This window comes from Leucoraja erinacea, chromosome 30 (genome assembly GCF_028641065.1).
Source record: "Leucoraja erinacea ecotype New England chromosome 30, Leri_hhj_1, whole genome shotgun sequence".
Classification (NCBI taxonomy): domain Eukaryota; kingdom Metazoa; phylum Chordata; class Chondrichthyes; order Rajiformes; family Rajidae; genus Leucoraja; species Leucoraja erinaceus.
In genome coordinates, this window is record NC_073406.1 from 14,992,685 (window position 1) to 15,011,828 (window position 19,144).

General features: G+C 44.2%; 1 protein-coding gene across 1 annotated transcript; it reads right to left on the reverse strand.

Annotated features, from left to right (window-relative positions):
• Positions 1-1,887: 1,887 nt before the first annotated feature.
• Positions 1,888-14,227, reverse strand: LOC129711405 (complement C1q subcomponent subunit A-like). The gene is made up of 3 exons (XM_055659014.1): positions 14,105-14,227; positions 6,602-6,842; positions 1,888-3,760 (listed from the first exon to the last, which is right to left on the reverse strand). The coding sequence occupies exons 1-3, from the start codon at positions 14,225-14,227 to the stop codon at positions 3,171-3,173; spliced, it is 954 nt and encodes a 317-aa protein (XP_055514989.1). The 3' UTR covers positions 1,888-3,170.
• Positions 14,228-19,144: the final 4,917 nt, after the last annotated feature.

A 19,144-nucleotide genomic window follows, 5' to 3' on the forward strand; every position in this document is an offset into this window, starting at 1 on the left:
GAAGTCTGACAGGCAAAGCACATGAACTCATAGCATGGATTGGCATACTGAACTGATATTATATCTATCATGAAACAGGGTTGAGAGATGGAGAGGACTAGCAGCTCGGTTTTCTGGGGTCTAACTGATGTTTCTAACTTGCAAGATCGTTAAACAAGGCCGTTGGGATAGAACTGAGGATTAGTGAACCGAGGAAAAGTGCTAAATAGAGGAAGAGGGCAGATTACGACATTGTTAGGCAGGAGCTAGGGGGAGTGAATTTGAGCATCTGCTATTTGATAAGTCCAAATCAGACATATGGGAGTTGTTGAAGTACAAGCTGGTATCATACACAGTGAAGATGATTATCAAAATTATATCAGGATCAGCTGAGCAAGTGGTATGAGGAATGGCTAATTGAGTTTAATTCAGGTAAGTGTGAGGTATTGTATTTTGGGAATTCAAACCAAGGCAAGACCTTCACAGTGAATGGTAGGGCACTGGCGAGTGATGTAGAGCAGAGGGATCCATGAGTCTAAGTATATGGTTCCCTGAGGTGGTGTCACAGGTAGGTAGGGGGGTGAAGAAGGCAATTGGCGAAATTAGCCTTCATCAGTCAGGGAACTGAGTTTAGAATTTGGGATGTTATGTTACTGTTGTACAAGATGCTAGTGGGTCTGATGTTCAGTTTCAGTCAGCCTGCTACAGAAAAGATGCCATTAAGCTGGAATGAGTGCAGAGAAGATTTACGAGGATTTTGCCAGGAATCGAGGGCCTGAGCTATAGAAGAGGTTGGGCAGGCTAAGACTTTATTCATTGGAGAACAGGAGGTGGTGGAGTGATATTATATATATATTCATGAGGGGAATAGATAGGGTGAATTCACAAAGTATTTTACCCAGTGTAGGGGAATCAAGAGGGTGTAGGTTTAAGGTGCAAGGGGAAACATTTAGTAGGAGGGGCACCTTTTTCACACAGAGGAGATGGGGGGTATTTGGATGAGCTGCCAGAGGAAGTAATAGAAATAGATACAATCACAATATTTAAAAGATTTTTGAATTTTTGAAACAAAAGACAACGTGTGAATGAGAATGCAGACAAAGACAATGGAATTCATAATTCAGTTTTCACAGTTAATTCACCTGAAGGTTGAAGGAGTGTGTGAATAGTTGTGCTGAGACCCAGCTTGTCTCATCAAAATAAAATAGTAGCAAGACATCTCTATTCTTGAACTCGAGTCCATTTGCAGTGAAGACCAACACAATGTTTGCCTTCCTGATTGCTTGTGATACCATCAGATTAACTATTAATAATCCATGCGCTAAGACACAGTGGCACAGCGGTACAGTTCCTGCTTTACAGCGCCAGAGACCTGGGTTCACTTCTGACTAAAGGTGCTGCCTGTACGGAAATTGTGCGTTCTCCCTGTGACTGTGTGAGTTTTCTCCGGTGCTCCGGTTCCCTCCCACATTCCTACAGGATTGTGGGTTAATTGGCTTTGGTAAAAAAAGACTGTAAATTGTACCTAGTTTTCAGGATAGTGCTAGTGTACTGGGTAATCGCTGATCTGCACGGACTTGGTGGGCCAGAGAGCCTGTTTCCACGCTGTATATCTGTAGTCATAGAGTGATACAGCGTGGAAACAGCCCAACAGCCCTTCAGCCCAACTTGCCCACATTGGCCAACATGTCCCAGCTGCACTAGTCCCATCTGCCCCCGTTTGGTCCATATTCCTCCAAACCTGTCCTATCCATGTACCTCTAGAGATACAGCTCTAAACTAAACGAAACTAAAGACACTAGGTCTCCTCAACCCCAACACTGTTGCTGGCAACTTCATCTGAATCTGGAACTTTGTGCCACCGCGCTACAAATGGCTTCAAAAGCATTTCCAACAAATTCACACGTGTATTTTGTTATTTTTTTATTTGGAGATACGCTTGATATTATCATGCATATAATGGATGGTTTGATTGCAGTAACTTATACACATATATCACAAAATATCTACTTGAAGAAACAATATACATTGGTATTTTCATTTGTGGAGCAGCTTAACTGGTGAACCCCCTTGCCGCCCATGCCTACAGAAATTAGAATGCCATTTGCTTGCCCAGTGTATTTAACTACATCTGATACTCTAATTACGTTTTAAGATGTTTCATTGTCCTCCTCACAGATTTCTATGACAGAAGCAAAATGTTCTCGAGACTCTCGAGGCTGCATTGACTTCTGTGATCAGGAATAGAGCCAGATGATGCACTTTGGGAGGACCATTAAAGGTGAGATCTACACACTGTATGGTTGGGCCTTTGAGAGTACAAGGGATGCGGGGATCAGTGATGTACAATCAAAGGATCAGTGAAGGTAGCACTGGTAGATAAAGTGGTGAGGAAGCTCTTAATGAATAAGCGAATTAATGACGATGGCTTATCTGCAATAGCGGAGGTATCAAAAAGCAGGGTGGACAGGGTGTAACTTTATAAAATATTGGTTAAGCACAGCTGGAGTACTGTTAACAGTCTGAAGAAGGTTCTCAACCTGAAGCATCACCTATTCCTTCTATTCAGAGATGCTGCCTGTCCCGCTGAGTTACTCCAGCATTCTGTGTTTATCTTTACTGTTAACAGTTCTGGTCCGTACTAAGTGAAGGAGAACATTACACTGGAGAGGGAGCAGAAGACATTGAGGAGAGACTGCAGAGGCTGAGTTTGATTTTTGGAGTTTGGGAGGCTGAATAAAATTGGGGAATTGATACAAATATACAAAATTATGAAAGGCATAATTAGGGTAAAGATTTCTCCTAATATCAGTCCTGGTTCTTTGGAGAATGCTCCTGCTTTCTGAATATTTGAGAGAATAACAAAGATATTGATTTAACCTCTATATTTGAATACAGTGTCAGTGATGCCAGGGAGCTTAGATTTGTGAAGTGGGACCTGAACCTCTCGTTTCTAACTTTGAGCCTGTCTTAGCATTTTAGGATATTTTGGGTGATATTCAATTCTGGCTGGATGAAAATGATTGAACACAGTTCTTCATTGTTTTTATATTTTTTTCCCCCTGTCAAAATAGTCTAACATTATGAAGAGAAAGAGGCTGGATTTGGAGATTCAGTTTGGACTGGATTATTAGATATCACTTGGCGGTTCATTTAACTATCTCTCTAGTTCCTACCTTGTTGTAAAATATTTATTGATCTGGAAAGAGAAGGAAGCCAGAAAAGACACTGTTGACTTCGTCTGATCCATAAATGTTATTGTACTCGGGTACCATTTCGAGATACACTTGGTCTTGCTTCTTGAGCCGCAGCACTACCCCACCTGAATTTATCTGATAGTTGGACCGGGAATATACGGATGCAGCAACGTCACAGAATCCAGCTACCTCGACGTTATTTTTCATTATCTTTATACAAAGTTTCCCTCCAGTAGCTATGTTGTATGTGAAGTAATACCAGCCTGCTTTACAAGTAAGAAATTTCCCAGTTCCACGTTGAAAGCAAAGTCCCTCATTGGTAATCATTCTGTCAAAGGTTATTATTGGTCCATGCGAAGAACGCCCCATGGAGGATATAACAGCAGAGAAGGCAGGTCTCTCTTTACCCCTCAGACCACCCCCCTGACCTGAATGCCCCTTCTGTCCTTGTGGTCCATATGGCCCATTTTCACCAATTGGCCCCGTTTGACCAACGTGCCCTTTGGAGCCATGCTTTCCCGGTGATCCTGGATCTCCTGCTGGTCCCCGCTTTATCGGCACATCACTAGTGCCACTGGTCGCGCCTGAGGAGAAGAAGATTGAGAGTGAGCAAGAATGAATGAGAAATGTCTCCACTCATTATTTCTCTTCAAAACAAATCCAAGGGGCTACAGTGTTTAAGAAGGAACTGCAGAAGCTGGAAAATCGAAGGTACACAAAAATGCTGGAGAATGATTTTGTCCAGAATGTCCAAATGATTTTTAAACGTAGTGATGGTACCTGCCTCAACTAATCCCTCCGGCAGCTCCTTCCTCATACCTACTGCCCTTTGTATTAAAAAGCTGTCATTTAGGTTCCTATTAAACCTTCCCCCCCTCACCTTAAACCTCTGGTTCTTGATTCCCCATCTCTGGGTAAAAGACTCTGTGCATTTCCCCTATCTATTGCTCTCATGGTGTTATACAATCTTACTATCTTTGCCTTTTACACTTATGTGAACATGCAGACTCGGCACTCTCACCATCTTTTAAATGCCTCTTGCTGACAAGGCTGCTCAAGTGGCACCCGATATACTTCACGAAAGTTTGGATTTTCATTTTTTTCATAAACGATCCTTCGACGTTGTTTTGACAGAATAACATAATGTGGTGATTTCCTTCGGGCCGAAACGTTGCCTATTTCCTTCGCTCCATCGATGCTGCTGCACCCGCTGAGTTTCTCCAGCATTTTTGTGCCTCTCTTTCCATTCAGTTTGTGTAACCAAGGGGCAACATGATGGCACAGAGGTAGAGTTGCCGCCAAAGACCCGGGTTCGATCCCGATTACGAACTTTGTACCTTCTCACCTTGACGGCGTGGTTTTTCTCCTTTTTCCTTCTCTGATTTCCTTCTCCCACATTCCAAAGGCATTCAGGTTTGTAGGTTAAATGGCTTCGGTACAACTTGTAACTTGTCTCCAGTGAGCATGGTAGCGCTAGTGTATGGGGGTCGCTGGTTGGCATGGCAAGCCAAAGAGCGTGTTTCCACACGGTATCTCTAAACTAAATGAAACCAAACTAAACTAAGAAGCATTCAGATAAACAGTTGAGTTAAGTTTAGTTTAGAGATGCAGCGTGGAAACAGGCACTTTGGCCCCACGAGCCCGCACCGACCAACAATCACCCAAACCCCAGTTCTATCCCACACACTAGGGACAATTTATGGGGGCCAATTAACTTACAGACCTGCACGTCTTTAGAATGTGGGAAGAAACTGAAGCACCAGAGAAAACCCATTGGGTCACAGGGAGAATGTACAAACTCTGTGCAGACAGCATCCACAGTCAGGATCGATGACTGGGCTCTGGAACTGTAAGGCAGTAAAAGCCCCGTCCCACCGTACGAGTTCATTCCTCGAGCTCTCCCGAGTTTTAAAAAAATCAAACTCGTGGTAAGCACGGAGAATGAACGTAGCGGGTACGTTGTAGCTCGGGGACGTCCCTTACCGGCTCGTAACGCAAACAGCAGGTACTCGGGAAGACTTGCTAATGGCAGGTAAGCACGGGAAGACTCGTGAAGATTTTTCAACATGTTGAAAAATGTCCACGAGGGCCCCGAGTACCGACGAGTGGCCATTACCGTAAATCTCCGACTTCGAATCAGGGCAAACTCGGGAGAGCTCTTAGAATGAACTCGTACCGTGGGACAGGGCTTTAACTCTACTGCTGTGCCACTGTGCTGCCCGCACACAGTTGAAACATTATGGCATAGCAAGCTTTATGCAGAGTGCTTGAATATTTAATTAATATAGGTTATGGGGAGAAGGCAGGAGAATGGGATTAGGAGGGAGAGATAGATCTGCCATGATTGAATGGCGGAGTAGACATGATGGGCCGAATGGCCTAATTTTACTCCTATCCCTTATGACGTTATGACCTCATGATCAATGTTGGCTAAATCTGGAATTACTACAATTTGTACTTACTTATTAACAAAAATAACAGTCTGAGCTCTGAGTAGTGGAATCTGATTTCTGCAGTGGTGTTAAATGTGGTATTTTGCAGCCTTTAGAGCTATCTCTATCCACAGCCCCAGCGCCCGTCAAAACACCTGCTCTTGTCTGGGTCAGGCCTGTACTCTATTGATTGGCCTAAGAGAAGGCCCTGTCATAATAAAGGCCCTCTGTCTTAATTCAATCAATGCAATTAATTCTGAAGGAAATCACCACAATATGTTATTCTGTCAAAACAACATAGAAGGATGAAAAAATAAAGATCCAAACTTTCGTGAAGTATATCGGGTGCCACTTGAGCAGCCTTGTCAGCAAGAGGCATTTAAAAGGACTCGGCACTCAGCGAGAGTGCCGAGTCCGTATGTTCACATAAGTGTAAAAGGCAAAGATAGTAAGATTGTATAACACCATGAGAGCAATAGATAGGGGAAATGCACAGAGTCTTTTACCCAGAGATGGGGAATCAAGAACCAGAGGTTTAAGGTGAGGGGGGGAAGGTTTAATAGGAACCTAAATGGCAGCTTTTTTATACAAAGGGCAGTAGGTATGAGGAACGAGCTGCCGGAGGGATTAGTTGAGGCAGGCCAAACGATTTTTGAACACGTTGAAAATGTTTCGGCGACAGTGGTTTTGACGCCAGTGAGCGTAGCTTGACTTCTCCTGTCGTAGGTTGTCACCAAGATGACGTAGGTTGTCGCCGGTTTTTCGATGACCTGCTACGACTACGACAGTCGCCGGCAGTTGCCTAAAAAATCGCCAAGTGGGACAGGCCCATTACAAAACACCACCAGAGAGCAACGATAACAACATACACTGTTGTACCATTTGGACAAAGTTCATCATATTTAGGATGATGGAATATCACCTGGAATAGCTTTTGGTTTCCTTCTTGCTATGGTAAGAGATGCGTAATTTGTAATTAAAACTGTTTGTTACCTGGGTCGCCAGTATCCCCTCTTGCTCCGGGTCTGCCGGCTCTGCCAGTTATACCCGGTTGCCCCGCTTTACCAGCCTGGCCATCTGGTGCACGGCATTCACTTGCATCGGCAACATTTGGTATTGTCAGGATCAGCAGCAACAGCCCCACGTCTCTCATTGCGTCTGCACCGAACAAGCAAACACCTAAGATAGACACAAAATACTGGAGAAACTCAGTGGGACAGGCAGCATCTCCGGATAGAAGGAATGGGTGATTTCAGGTCGAGACCCTTCTTCAGACTGCATCAGGAGAGGCGGAGCATGGCCAAACATGGCAAGGCTAAGAAAGGATTCAGCATCCTTCAAGTGACGGTAGCTGGCTGGGGCTTTCACACCGATGTGTTTCATTGCAATTACGATGAAACAACGGTTGCACTCTCTGTAATAAAATAGTAAGATTAAACGAGAACTTACCAGTTTGAAGTTTGATCTGTATTTTATGAGGAGTTACGATGAGGGATTACGTGAAGAACCCGTTCAGCACGCATGCGCGGCATACTTCAAAGCAGCGGTGTGGAATCACAGATAGACACAGTTATTGAAGTAAACATAGTAAAGATAAGGAGACATCAGTTTATGAATTTGACCCATATTATTGAGGGTGGGAGCGGAGGGCACGTAATCCCTCATCGTAACTCCTCATAAAATACAGATCAAACTTCAAACTGGTAAGTTCTCGTTTAATCTTACTATTTTACTTTGGAGTCACGTGAGTGATTCCGTGAAGATTTCAAAGATCTGTGATTTCAAACCGTGTAACAGTTATTACTACATCACTGCCGAAGTCTTTGTGGGAGGAAGTGTGTTATCGTAATCAACCAATGAATCTGTTTGTAGAAAAACACAATGGTATTTTTTAACAATAACAACAAAGAAATTAAAATTACTCCCCTGGGCTTAAATTATTGCAGTCTGGAAATCTTTCCTGCAACTAAAACAGGTTTTGCCAACGGCTTATTATAAAATTTTTGAACGGTCTTTCCCCCCACCATCCTGCTGTAGCCACGATGTGGTTTATAGGCACGTCCATTCTTTTAGCCATCGACGTGGATACTGCCCTGGTGGAATGAACTTTGTGCATGTTAGTTTATATCCCAGCAGCTTTTAGCACCTGCTTGAGCCATCTCGAAATGGCTCGTCACCCAACCATAAGGTTTTTTATGACTGACCCACAAGGCTTTTCATCTCCCTCGAATATTTTGGTTGTGCCTATGTAGGATAATAGGGTCATGGCACATAACCGTGTTTCTGGTGGGTAAGCCCGGAATTCCACGACTGGATTAGGTGTTCCTGGTCTGCTCTGTTTTACGATAATTCCCTGGATAACGACAGAGATCTGGTCTGGAGCTGTGAGCATGGTGTCCAGTCGCAATAGGTGTAGTGAATGGACCCTCTGCTGGACGTAATGCCGCGCATGCGTGCTGAACGGGTTCTTCACGGAATCACTCACGTGACTCCGAAGTAAAATACAATCACTATGTTTAGGTATGCAACTGAATTGTATTCTTGTATTCTTGTATTCAAATTTTATTGTCGTTGCCTCACTTTGAGACAACGAAATGAATTTCCCGTACAGCAGTATCGTTAAAAAAAATCACAAGAAAAATAATAAAAATAAATAATAAATAAATAATAAAACATATTAAAAAAATAAAATTGAAATTGAATTAAAAATTTAACAAAAGCACAAACACAAAAAGTCCACAACACAACATAACATAAATGGCACCCAGGTGAGGACGGCACCATAGTCCAGCCAGCCTCCCCTCCGTGTCCATCCGTAGTCGGGGCCTTCCGACCACCTGCAGTCGCCGCCCCGGGTGGCCCGATGTTCAGGCCCTCACGCCGGGCTGGTGGAACGCTGACGCCGAGCCCCGACGGTGAGCATCCTCCTCCTCAGCGGCCCGGACCTTCTGATCAGCCGCCTCCCGCTGCCGGAGTCTGCCGCTCCTGAGTCCACAGGCCGAGCTGGGCAGAGTCACAGGACCCCGCGCTGTCCATCAGCGCCGCCCGCGTTGGGAGCTCTGCAAACCGCAGCTCCTTGATGTTGGTGCAGCAGGTCCAGCACTCCGGGCTCCAGACGGCGACCCCCGGTAACGCATCGCCAGCCCCGCGATGTTCCAGCGCTGTCCCGCCGCTGCTGGAGCTCCGGTCGATACCACGGTTTAGGAAAGGCCGCGCCAATCCAGGTAGGTAGGCCGCTGGGTGGGGCGGGGGGGGGAGGACGCGACTCGAATAATAGTCGCGTCCTCACCAGGAAGCGGCTGAAGGACGGTATCCCCCGCACCGTGCCCTCTTCCCCCACATAAAAACACAAAAAAACACAAAAAAATACACTTTTAACATAACAAAATAAACAAAAAAACAAAAAGATACCGGGCTGTAGGTGGAGGCTGCTGGCACCAGCGCCACCGGAAGTACAAGAAGGTGGAATTGGAAATATATGGAAAGATATGGGCCTAACGTGAGGAAGTGAGGATAGTGCATATGGGCAAAAAGTTTAGCATGGATATGATGGGTCGATGGCCCACTGCTTTGCTCCATAACTCTATGGCTCCATGGTACAGTGCCCTAGGGCAATCAAGATTTACAGAGAGAACAAGCAAAACATGGATCTCTATCCATATCTCAGGAACCACACCTTTGTTGAAGGTAAAGATCATGGATCAAATTCACCACCACTTTCAATGCACCAGTATGGCCTTTGTTTAATTGAGGACAACTCTGCTTGAAGATCAAAAGCTCAAAGTTGGAACAAAACCCATGGTCCACCAGGCAGCGGTGATCTCTGCCCTTCTATGGCCTTCCAGGACTTGGACTACCAAGGCCAGCTACATCAAGGAGTGGGGAAGTGCCAATGCTGTCTCCACAAAATCCTACAAACTCCATGGAAGTATAAGTGTAGTAATTGACATGATTAATCAAAGCAGTGCAACAACATTTGTGATGGCATGGGAAGCTCGTAGCGAAGCATTGGGATAATACAGATGTCCCGTGTAAGCAGTGTGTGGAGTGGAGCACTCAAACAATTTATCCACCATTCTGAACATTCAATCTTAGAATAGAATCTGTCCTTCCCACATTTGCCTCAAACCCACAAACTTGGCGTGGAAAAAATCTAAACTTCTGGAGGATCTCAGCAGATGAGGCAGCATCTACGGAGAGAAATGGGCAGATGACATTTTGGGTCAGGCCTCAAGATTCCAGCATCTGCAGTATCTTGTTTGTCCAAAATGGAGCAGAAGCAATGTATCCATGATCCCTAGTAGGAAAAGATTCACAATAAGCAAACTCCCTATCACTCTGCTATTTAATGGAACAGGAGTTCCTCATTATTCCTGGAATGCACGTTGCTGGCAAGAACTATATTTGTTGCGAATCCTGAAATAGCTGTGAAAGGATAGCAGTGAGGATTATACTTGAACTGCTAATGTCTGAATGGAGGAAATGTACCCACAGTGCTTTTAAATCAGAAATCCCAGTACTTTGATTCAGCAATGATGAAGGTGACTTCATTAAAACATACAAAATTTGTATGGGAATTTTTAAAAGTCCAGAATCTGAAATTACACTAGATAATACTGAAATACACATTAGATTAGACAACATCCGTAGAAGGAAAACCCGTTAAACTTTGCATGGGGAATGGCAGAGTGGATGCAGGTGTGATCTTTGTCCTGGTTGTAATGTATTGAAACAGGGGATCACAGTTTCAAAATATGGGGGTGACTAAGATGGGAAGAAATGTCATCAGCCAGAGGATGGTGCATCTTTGGCATAATTAGTTTGGCTTAGTTGAGTTTATTGTCAAGTGTACCCAGGTACAGTGAAAAGCTTTTGTTGCGTGCTAACCAGTCAGCAGAAAGACAATACATGATTACAATTGAGCCATCCAGAGTGTACAGATGCATGATAAATGATCTACCCAAATGGACTATTGAAGCTCAGTCGAAGAGTATGTTCAAGACGGAAATGGACAGAGCGCTGTGGAGGTGCAGTCATTGAGTTCTAAAACAATAGAGAGATCAATAGATTTTATAGATAAGGCGGAGTGAAGGGATAGTGATCAGTGCAGGAAAATGACACTGAGGTGATACTGAATAGCCAAATCAGCATATGTGAATAGCCGTCAGAAAGGCACAAAACGCTGGAGTAACTTAGCGGGAGTCACAAAATGCTGGAGTTACTCAGTCTGAAGAAAGGTCTCGACCCGAAACATCACCCATTCCGTCTCTCCAGAGATGCTGCCTGTCCCGCTGAGTTACTCCAGCATTTTGTGTCTATCTTCGGTTTAAACCTGCATCTATAGTTCCTTCCTACACACACCCTAATCCAGCATCTAGTTTTTACGTTCCAATATTAGCGTAAAAAACAGTCTAGTCAGAAATAGAAAACAAATGGTGTTAATCGGCAGCTGAATCTGTTAACTTCAGTGGAGTTGACCCCCATACAGGGTAATCCTGCCCTGATATTCCTACTGTAGTAATTTTACACAAGGGAGAGTTTCTACATATCTAATCGTACGATTGATATGCCACATCAGATTGCTACCTCATGCCTCTGCACTGAATCCAACAGTTGACAATGAAGGGTTAAAATATACATAAGAGACAGACTCTCCGGCTAATTCTCGTGCTTTAGCTAGCACTTTCAAAGCTTCTCATTACAAGTAGTTTTATCTGTAAATTATTGATCATTACTTCATTAATGGTGTTAAAATATATATCAAATTAAGTCCATTTCACTTTCAAACATGATTCATGGCATGCTGAATTATATAATTCCCTCAGGAAGGGGAAAAGTGAGAGGACAGAAGTGGGTTTAAGTTTGTACAGACTGCTGAAGGTGGATCAGTTGTTCCACTACTGCCTCAAAAACACTTTGAGTGAGTTCAAACCTCTGTAAAATGCAGCACAAGAACCCAAACTCAAGTCGATTCTGTTCATATGTCTGCACATTTCTTACAATTTTACCGGCGACATTTTCAAACGGACAGCTCTTGGAAATCATAACCTACCTTAATAAGAAGTCCTTGTGGTAAAGAAACAAGAGGTGAAAGCATTCACAATAAATTGTTTGCTTCTGATGAGGGAGAGAGGGAGGGAGGTGTGGTTACTCATTTGTTGCATAACATGATCCAGAATTCCTATCAGAGTGAAGGCAATGCTAAGCCAAGTGGTTTTTCAAAGGAGATTGGTTGCCAAGTCATCTCCCAAGGAGGTCGGTTAAATGATTGTGTTTATTTTGTTTCTGTGGGAGTTGGGACAAAATATACCCTTGGAATTTGAGGACTTGTTTCTTTTCTGATTCAATAAATGTTATTTAAATCTAATCAGTTAATCCAGTCATGGTCTCCAAACAAGCTTTTATTCTCAGTTTGCTCTCAATGTAATGATACGTTGATCAAGGCTGGTATTCCTGAGGATTTTTCTAAAAATCTCTGATCAATGTGGAATTGTTACAACTTGTTAGCAAAAAGGAGGGGAGGTTATTTTGGTCTCTTCAAACTGTGTGAAATAATCTAATCAGTCCTATTTCTCCTGCTTTTACCCCAGGGCCCTACAAATTATGTTCTCTCCAATGCTGATTCAATTCTCATTTGAAGGACCTGCCTTTATAAGGAGTAAGTGCCAGATAGACTCTCTGTATCAACACATTTTCCTCACAATACAACCTGCATCTTTAGCCTGAAGAAGGGTCTTGACCCGAAACGTCACCTGTCCCTTTTCCCCAGAGATGCTGCCTGACCCGTTGAGTTACTCCTGCATGTTGTGTCCATCTTCGGTATACGGCTTGAATAGCCATATCCACACCAAATGACCAAAACCTGCCCCCCCTTTGATCACAGTCACTATTACAATAAAAAAATCAGCAACTGTGCATTAAAATTCTAACAGGGGCAACTAACTCCTGTTTGTAGTGAGCAGCTTAAAGGGCCTGTCCTACTTTCACAACCATTTTTACTCGTGGACATTTGTCATCTTGCTAGATAAAACCTACTTGATGCCACGAGTACCCACGACTAGCATCACGGCCTGCTATGACCTACCTACGACCTCCTACAACCTCACACGACCTCGTGACGACCATGCTGCGAGTATGAGTCAAGGGCAAACTCGGCAGAGGTTGTGAATTAGGTTGTGAAGTGGGACAGGCCCTTTAAGCTTGCCTTATCCTCTTCTGCCCTCTAGAGGTACAGTGAGGTAATCTGAGGAATCTTCCCTGTCCCTGGGTATTGTAATATTTTTGTCCTGCGATTTATTGATGGTCGGATAGAGAAGATTCAGTTCCTCATCTCCTTCCTAAAAGAACGTCCTTTAATTCTGAAGCTTCGACCTCTATTCCTAGATTCTCCCACTAGTGGAAACATCCACTCCACATCCAATCTATCCAAGCCTTTCACTGTTCTGTATGTTTCAACGAGGTCCCCCCTCATTCTTTTAAACTGCAGCAAGTACATTCTTGTAAACCTCCTCTGGACCCTCTCCAGAGCCAGCACATCCTCCCTCAGATATGGTGCCCAAAATTGCTCATAATATTCCAAATGCAGTCTTACCAGCGCCTTATAGAGCCTCATAGCCCGGTCCCACGGTATGAGTTCATTTCAAGAGCTCTCCCGAGTTTCAAAAAAATCAAACTCGTGGCAAGCACAGAGAATGAATGTAGCGGGTACGTCGGAGCTCGGGGACGTCTCATAGCGGCTCGTAACGCTAACGGCAGGTACTCGGGAAGACTCGCTAACGGCAGGTAGGCACGGGAAAATTTTCCATGTTGAAAATTTTCCACGAGAGCCCCGAGTACCGACGAGTGGCCATTACCGTAAATCTCCGAGTTCAAATCAGGGCAAACTCGGGAGAGCTCTTGGAATGAACTCATACCGTGGGACAGGGCTTTCAGCATTCCATCCCTGTTTTTGTATACGGGATAGCGGGATCAAGCCTGAGTTTGAACAAACGTGGGTAGTGGGGATTGAGCAAGGGCAGTGATGGGGTCGAACATGGGCGGGGGGGTTGATAACAGATACATAAAGGGCTGGAGTGACACAGCGGGTCAGGCAGCATCACTGAAGAACATGGATAGGTGACATTTTAGGACGAGATCATTTTTCAGGCCTCCCTTAATTTGCCTGACCTCCTGACCTCCTGACCTCCTGACCTACTACAAATGTTTCCTCATCCAGCCCATGTTCAGTGGATGGGGTAGATGTCCCCAACACCTTGCCTGCTCTCAGCAAAGGTTCTGCAATGCTTTTAAGAAACTTGTAATGTTGTGGTTTTGTGGAACTTTAAACACTTCCTGGTGCTTTTAGTAGAAACAAAATTCTTATTTTTCAAAATTCAAAAATTTCCTTTGTACATATTTCTCAATTCTGAACTGGGAGGCAGAGGGATCGAGCAGCAGCACTGGCATGACTCTCCAGCAGAGGGCAGGAGCCACAAAGAGTCCTTGTACCCTGTATACCTGGTAAACAACCACCAGCAATGCTGCCTCTCTCCTGTTCCGATCACTTGTGGAGCCCTCGTTCTTTGTTGCACCAGTGGCGGCTCTGTCTTCAGCTGCTGTGGAATTCCCTCCCAAAACCATCTTGTCTCTCCCTCTTTCTTTATGAAGTTCTTAAAATGTTCACATAATTTTAACTTACTTTAGTTTATGGTCACGTGTAACGAGGTACAGTGAAAAGCTTTTTGTCGTGTGTTATCCAGTCAATGAAAAGATTAATAATAATAATAATAAATTTTATTTATGGGCGCCTTTCAAGAGTCTCAAGGACACCGTACAAAATTTTAGCAGGTAGAGGAAAAACATGTAAGGGGAATGAAATAAATAGTAGAGACATGACTAGTACACAAAGTAAAGACAGAATTCAATACAAAACACAATATGAGGCAATTAATGCACAGATGAAAAGGGACGGGGACGTGGGGCTAAGGATAGGCAGAGGTGAAGAGATGGGTCTTGAGGCGGGACTGGAAGACGGTGAGGGACACGGAATTGCGGATCAGTTGGGGGAGGGAGTTCCAGAGCCTGGGAGCTGCCCTGGAGAATGCTCTGTCCCCAAAACTGCGGAGGTTGGATTTGTGGATGGAGAGGAGACCGGCTGATGTGGATCTGAGGGACCGTGAGGGTTGGTAGGGGGAGAGGAGGTCAGTGAGATATGGGGGGGCCAGATGATGGAGGGCTTTGTAGGTGAAGATCAGGATTTTGTAGTTGATCCGGTGGGAGATGGGAAGCCAGTGAAGTTGTTTGAGGACTGGAGTGATGTGATGCCAGGATTTGGTGTGGGTGATGAGTCGGGCGGCTGCGTTCTGGACCAGTTGGAGTCGTTTGATGTAGGTGGAGCTGATGCCAAGGAGAAGTGAGTTGCAGTAGTCCAGTCGGGAGGAGATGAAGGCATGGATGAGTCTTTCAGCAGCGGGCGGTGTGAGAGAGGGTCTGAGTTTGGCGATGTTGCGGAGGTGAAAGAAGGAGGTTTTAAGGACATGGCGGATATGAGGCTCAAGGGAGAGGGTGGAATCAAAGATCACGCCAAGGTTGCGGGCCTGGGGAGATGGGGAAACAGTGGTTCCGTCGATGGTGAGAGTGGGGTTATTGATTTTGCTGAGTGTGGCTTTGGAGCCTATGAGGAGGAATTCTGTCTTATCGCTGTTCAGTTTGAGGAGATTAGGTTGCATCCATGTTTTTATAGCTGACAAACAGGAGTTGATATGGGAGAGGGGGGCGTTGTGGGGGGATTTGGTGCTGAGGTAGATCTGGGTGTCATCGGCGTAACAGTGGAAGTCCAGGTTGAAGTAGCGGAGTATCTGACCAAGGGGGAGGATGTAGATGATGAAGAGGAGGGGGCCGAGTACAAAGCCTTGGGGAACGCCTTGAGTGACTGTGGCTGTAGCAGAGGTGTGGTTGTGGAGAGAGATGAAGTGGGATCTGTTGGAAAGGTAGGAACGGAGCCAGCTGAGTGCAGAGCCTTCAATGCCGAGGTCTTTGAGTCTGGTGAGCAGGATGTTATGGTTCACTGTATCGAAGGCTGCGCTCAGGTCGAGGAGGATGAGGATGTTGAGGGAACCGGTGTCAGCAGAGGTGAGGAGGTCGTTGAGGACTTTGAGGAGAGCAGTTTCTGTGCTATGGAGGGGGCGAAAGCCAGATTGGAGGGGTTCAAGTAGGTTATACGCAAGGAGGTGGGAATGAAGTTGCGACGCAACGATACGCTCCAGGGTTTTTTTTGAAAGAAATGGGAGGTTTGAGATTGGGCGGTAGTTAATGAGAGAGGAGGGATCAAGACCAGGTTTCTTTAAGATTGGTGTGACAGCAGCAGTTTTGAAAGAAAATTCCTTGGGACAATGAGGATTAGACATGATTATAATCAAGCTGTCCACAGTGTACAGACACAGGATAAAGACAATGATGTATAGTGCAGGATAGAGTCCAGTAAAGTCTGATTAAAGATAGTGTGAGGGTTTCCAATTTAGGTGGATGGTGTCATATTTATCGGTAACCTCAATAATAGAGGGGTCAGAAGAGTGAATGATTAGAATTCAACCTATAGTAACATGTGATTTCACATTGGCTACATGGAAATCAATGGGAGTGGATTGAACAGTGTAGATACCCAGCAGTTTGAGCAAAGACCAAAAATATAAAGTGCCGGATGAATTCAACGAGTCACCCAGTTTTAAGAAAGGATGTCTAACTAGGAAAGGGTGGAATGAGAGATTCAGCAGGATGTTACGTGGGATTTTGGGTAGTATGACCAGATAAACGTTTTTCTAGTTCGAACATTTAATTGTTCTGTTCAGTGGTGTTCTTGAAGAGCAAAATCAGATGTTTTGTTCAGAAACATGCTGACCACAGTTTCACTTGCTGTTATCCCCATCAACATAGGCCTAATGGCATAGCTGCTGCATTTGGAAATTGCCATAATTTTGTGAAAGGCCCGGGTAGAGTGGATGCGGAGAGGATTTTTCTACTAGTGTACCTGTAACCTGAGGTCTCTCCATTCCACAACATCCTCCAGGGACCTGTCATTTACTGTATATCAAACCCCAGTTTAACTCGCCAAAATGCAACATTCAAACTTCTCCATGTTAATTTTTGTTTTTAATGTTCCCAGGCATGAAATTAATTGTTGGCTATCTGGATTTTGCTTGCAGTGATTGCTTTATTCACACCAAAATATAAAAATGCTCTTCATTAGAGTCATAGTGGAAACAAGCCTTTTGGTGAGTCTCCTCCAGGCAAACCAACATGTCCCATCTAAGCTAGTCCCATTCACCCATACTTGTCCAATATCCCTTTGAACATTTTCCTATCCATGTTCCAATCTACTTGTTATTTCCACGGCATTATCAACATTATCAACTTCCTTTGGCAGTTTATTCCATATACCAACCACTGTCAGTGTGGAAACAATTGTCCCTCAGTTTCCTATTAAAATTTCCTCTCTGACCTTAAATCTATGCCCTCTAGTTCTAGACTCCTCCATCAGATCACCCCTCAGCCTCCGGCACTCAAAGGGATAAAGTCCTGGCCCGCCCAATCTTGCCCTACAGTTTAAGCCCTTGAATCCTGGCAACATTCTCGGAAGTCTTCTCTGCACTCTTTCCAGGTTAAAGCATCTTTCCTATAGCAGGGTGAGCAAACCTGAACACCAAGTGTGGCCTCTCCAACATCCGACTATTGTTCCCAATTACAACTAATACAGCAATAAAGGCATAGATTATTTTGTAAATGGGGAGAGAATCCAGAAATCAGAGGTGCAAAGGCATTTGGGAGCTGGTGCAGGATTTTGCAAAAAGTTAATCTGCAAGTCGAACCGGTAGTAAAGAAAGCAAATGCAATACTACCATTTATTTTGAGAGGGCTTGTATATAAAAACATGGATGTAATGCTGAGGCTCTATAAGGCACTGGTCAGGCCGCAGTTACAATATTGTGAGCAATTTTGGGCACCATATCTGAGGAAGGATGTGTTGGCTCGGGAGAGGGTCCAGAGGAGGTTTACAAGAATGATCCCAGGAATGAGTAGGTTAACGTATAATGAGCGTTTGACGGAACTGGGTCTGTACTCGCTGGAATTTAGAATAATGAGGGGGGATCGCATTGAAATGTACAGAATAGTGAAAGGCTTGGATAGAGTGGATGTGGAGATGATGTTTCCACTAGTGGGAGAGTCTAGGACTAGAGGTCCTAGCCACAGAATTAAAGGACGTTCTTTTAGGAGATGAGGAGAAATTTCCTTAGTCAGAGGGTGGTGGATCTGTAGAATCCTTTGCCATAGAATGCTGTGCAGGCCAAGTCAGTGGATATATTTAAGGCAGAGATAGATAGATTCTTGATTAGTACGGATATTGGAGGTTATGGGGAGAAGGCAGGAGAATGGGGTTAGGAGGGAGAGATAGATCTGCCATGATTGAATGGCGGAGTAGACTTGATGGGCCGAATGGCCTAATTCTGCATCTAGCACTTTTGATCTTATGACCTTGTGATAATGTCCTAATTTCAATATTCAATACTGATGACTAATGAAAGCTAGCATGCCAAAAACATCACCATCTTATCTACCTGTGGCACCACTTTCAGGGAACTATGTACTTGTACTCCTAAATCCCTCTGCTCTACAACATTCCCCAGGGCCTGACCATTCTCCATCAAGGTTCTACTCTGATGCAAGTTTGCAAATTTATAACACCTCACATTTATCTGGATTAAACTGGATTTGCCTTTTGTTCTGCACTTTTTGAAAATACTGGAGAAATATGTTGCATATTCATCTACACTGTTAAATACTGTTTAGATGTGTAGCCCAGGAACTGTTGACTTGGTTTGTTGTGAAGAGGAAAATCAGTATGGATTTATGAAGAAATGAGCAGTTAATTAACAACATAAGGCACCAGGTGTTGGGTAAAGGTTGGGAATGTGTTGTTTTGCAGTTGTTTTATTAAGCACCTGGGAATATGTTCGCATCACAGCAGAATCCTTTGACATTTTCCCACTGTAATATTGATAACTGCTGCAATGATGAAATACTTCTCCAAGCTGCAAACCTTGGGAACTCTAAACAGCAAGGGAGACCTGGCGGAGAAAATTACAGTATATTCATCAATTTTTTTTCAAAACTGAAGCTGGTAAACATGTACTGTTATTTTGAGGCCAAGTTAAACGCTGACGTGTGATCAACATTCCTCAATTCACCGCATTAGCTGTAAGAAGCATTTACAATGCCCATGTAAAAGCCCCTTAAATCACATTATCTTGTCTGTCTCCACCATCACCACAGCGCCATGTTCCAGGCACCCAGCACTCTCTGTAAAAATAACATGCCCCACACAATTTCTTTAAACCCTCACAAAGCTATGCCCTGGTCATTCAGGGTCTGACTGTCTACCCTATCTATGTCTCTCAAAATGTTACATACTTTAATCAGATCTCCTCTCAGCTTCCAGAGAAAGCAATCCAAGATTGGTCAACCTCTTGAACACTACACAACACTAACCTCAGCAACTATGAA

Bases quoted from the DNA above. Each gene is read 5' to 3' on its own strand.
- LOC129711405 (XM_055659014.1), bottom strand. From the start codon at position 14,227: ATGGTTTTGGGAGGGAATTCCACAGCAGCTGAAGACAGAGCCGCCACT. The intron at 6,843-14,104 runs GTATACAGGGTA...CCATTCCTTCTA, and splicing joins TGCTGGTGGTTGTTTACCAG to TCCGGAGATGCTGCCTGTCC. The intron at 3,761-6,601 runs GTAACAAACAGT...TCTTCTCCTCAG, and splicing joins AGGGGATACTGGCGACCCAG to GCGCGACCAGTGGCACTAGT.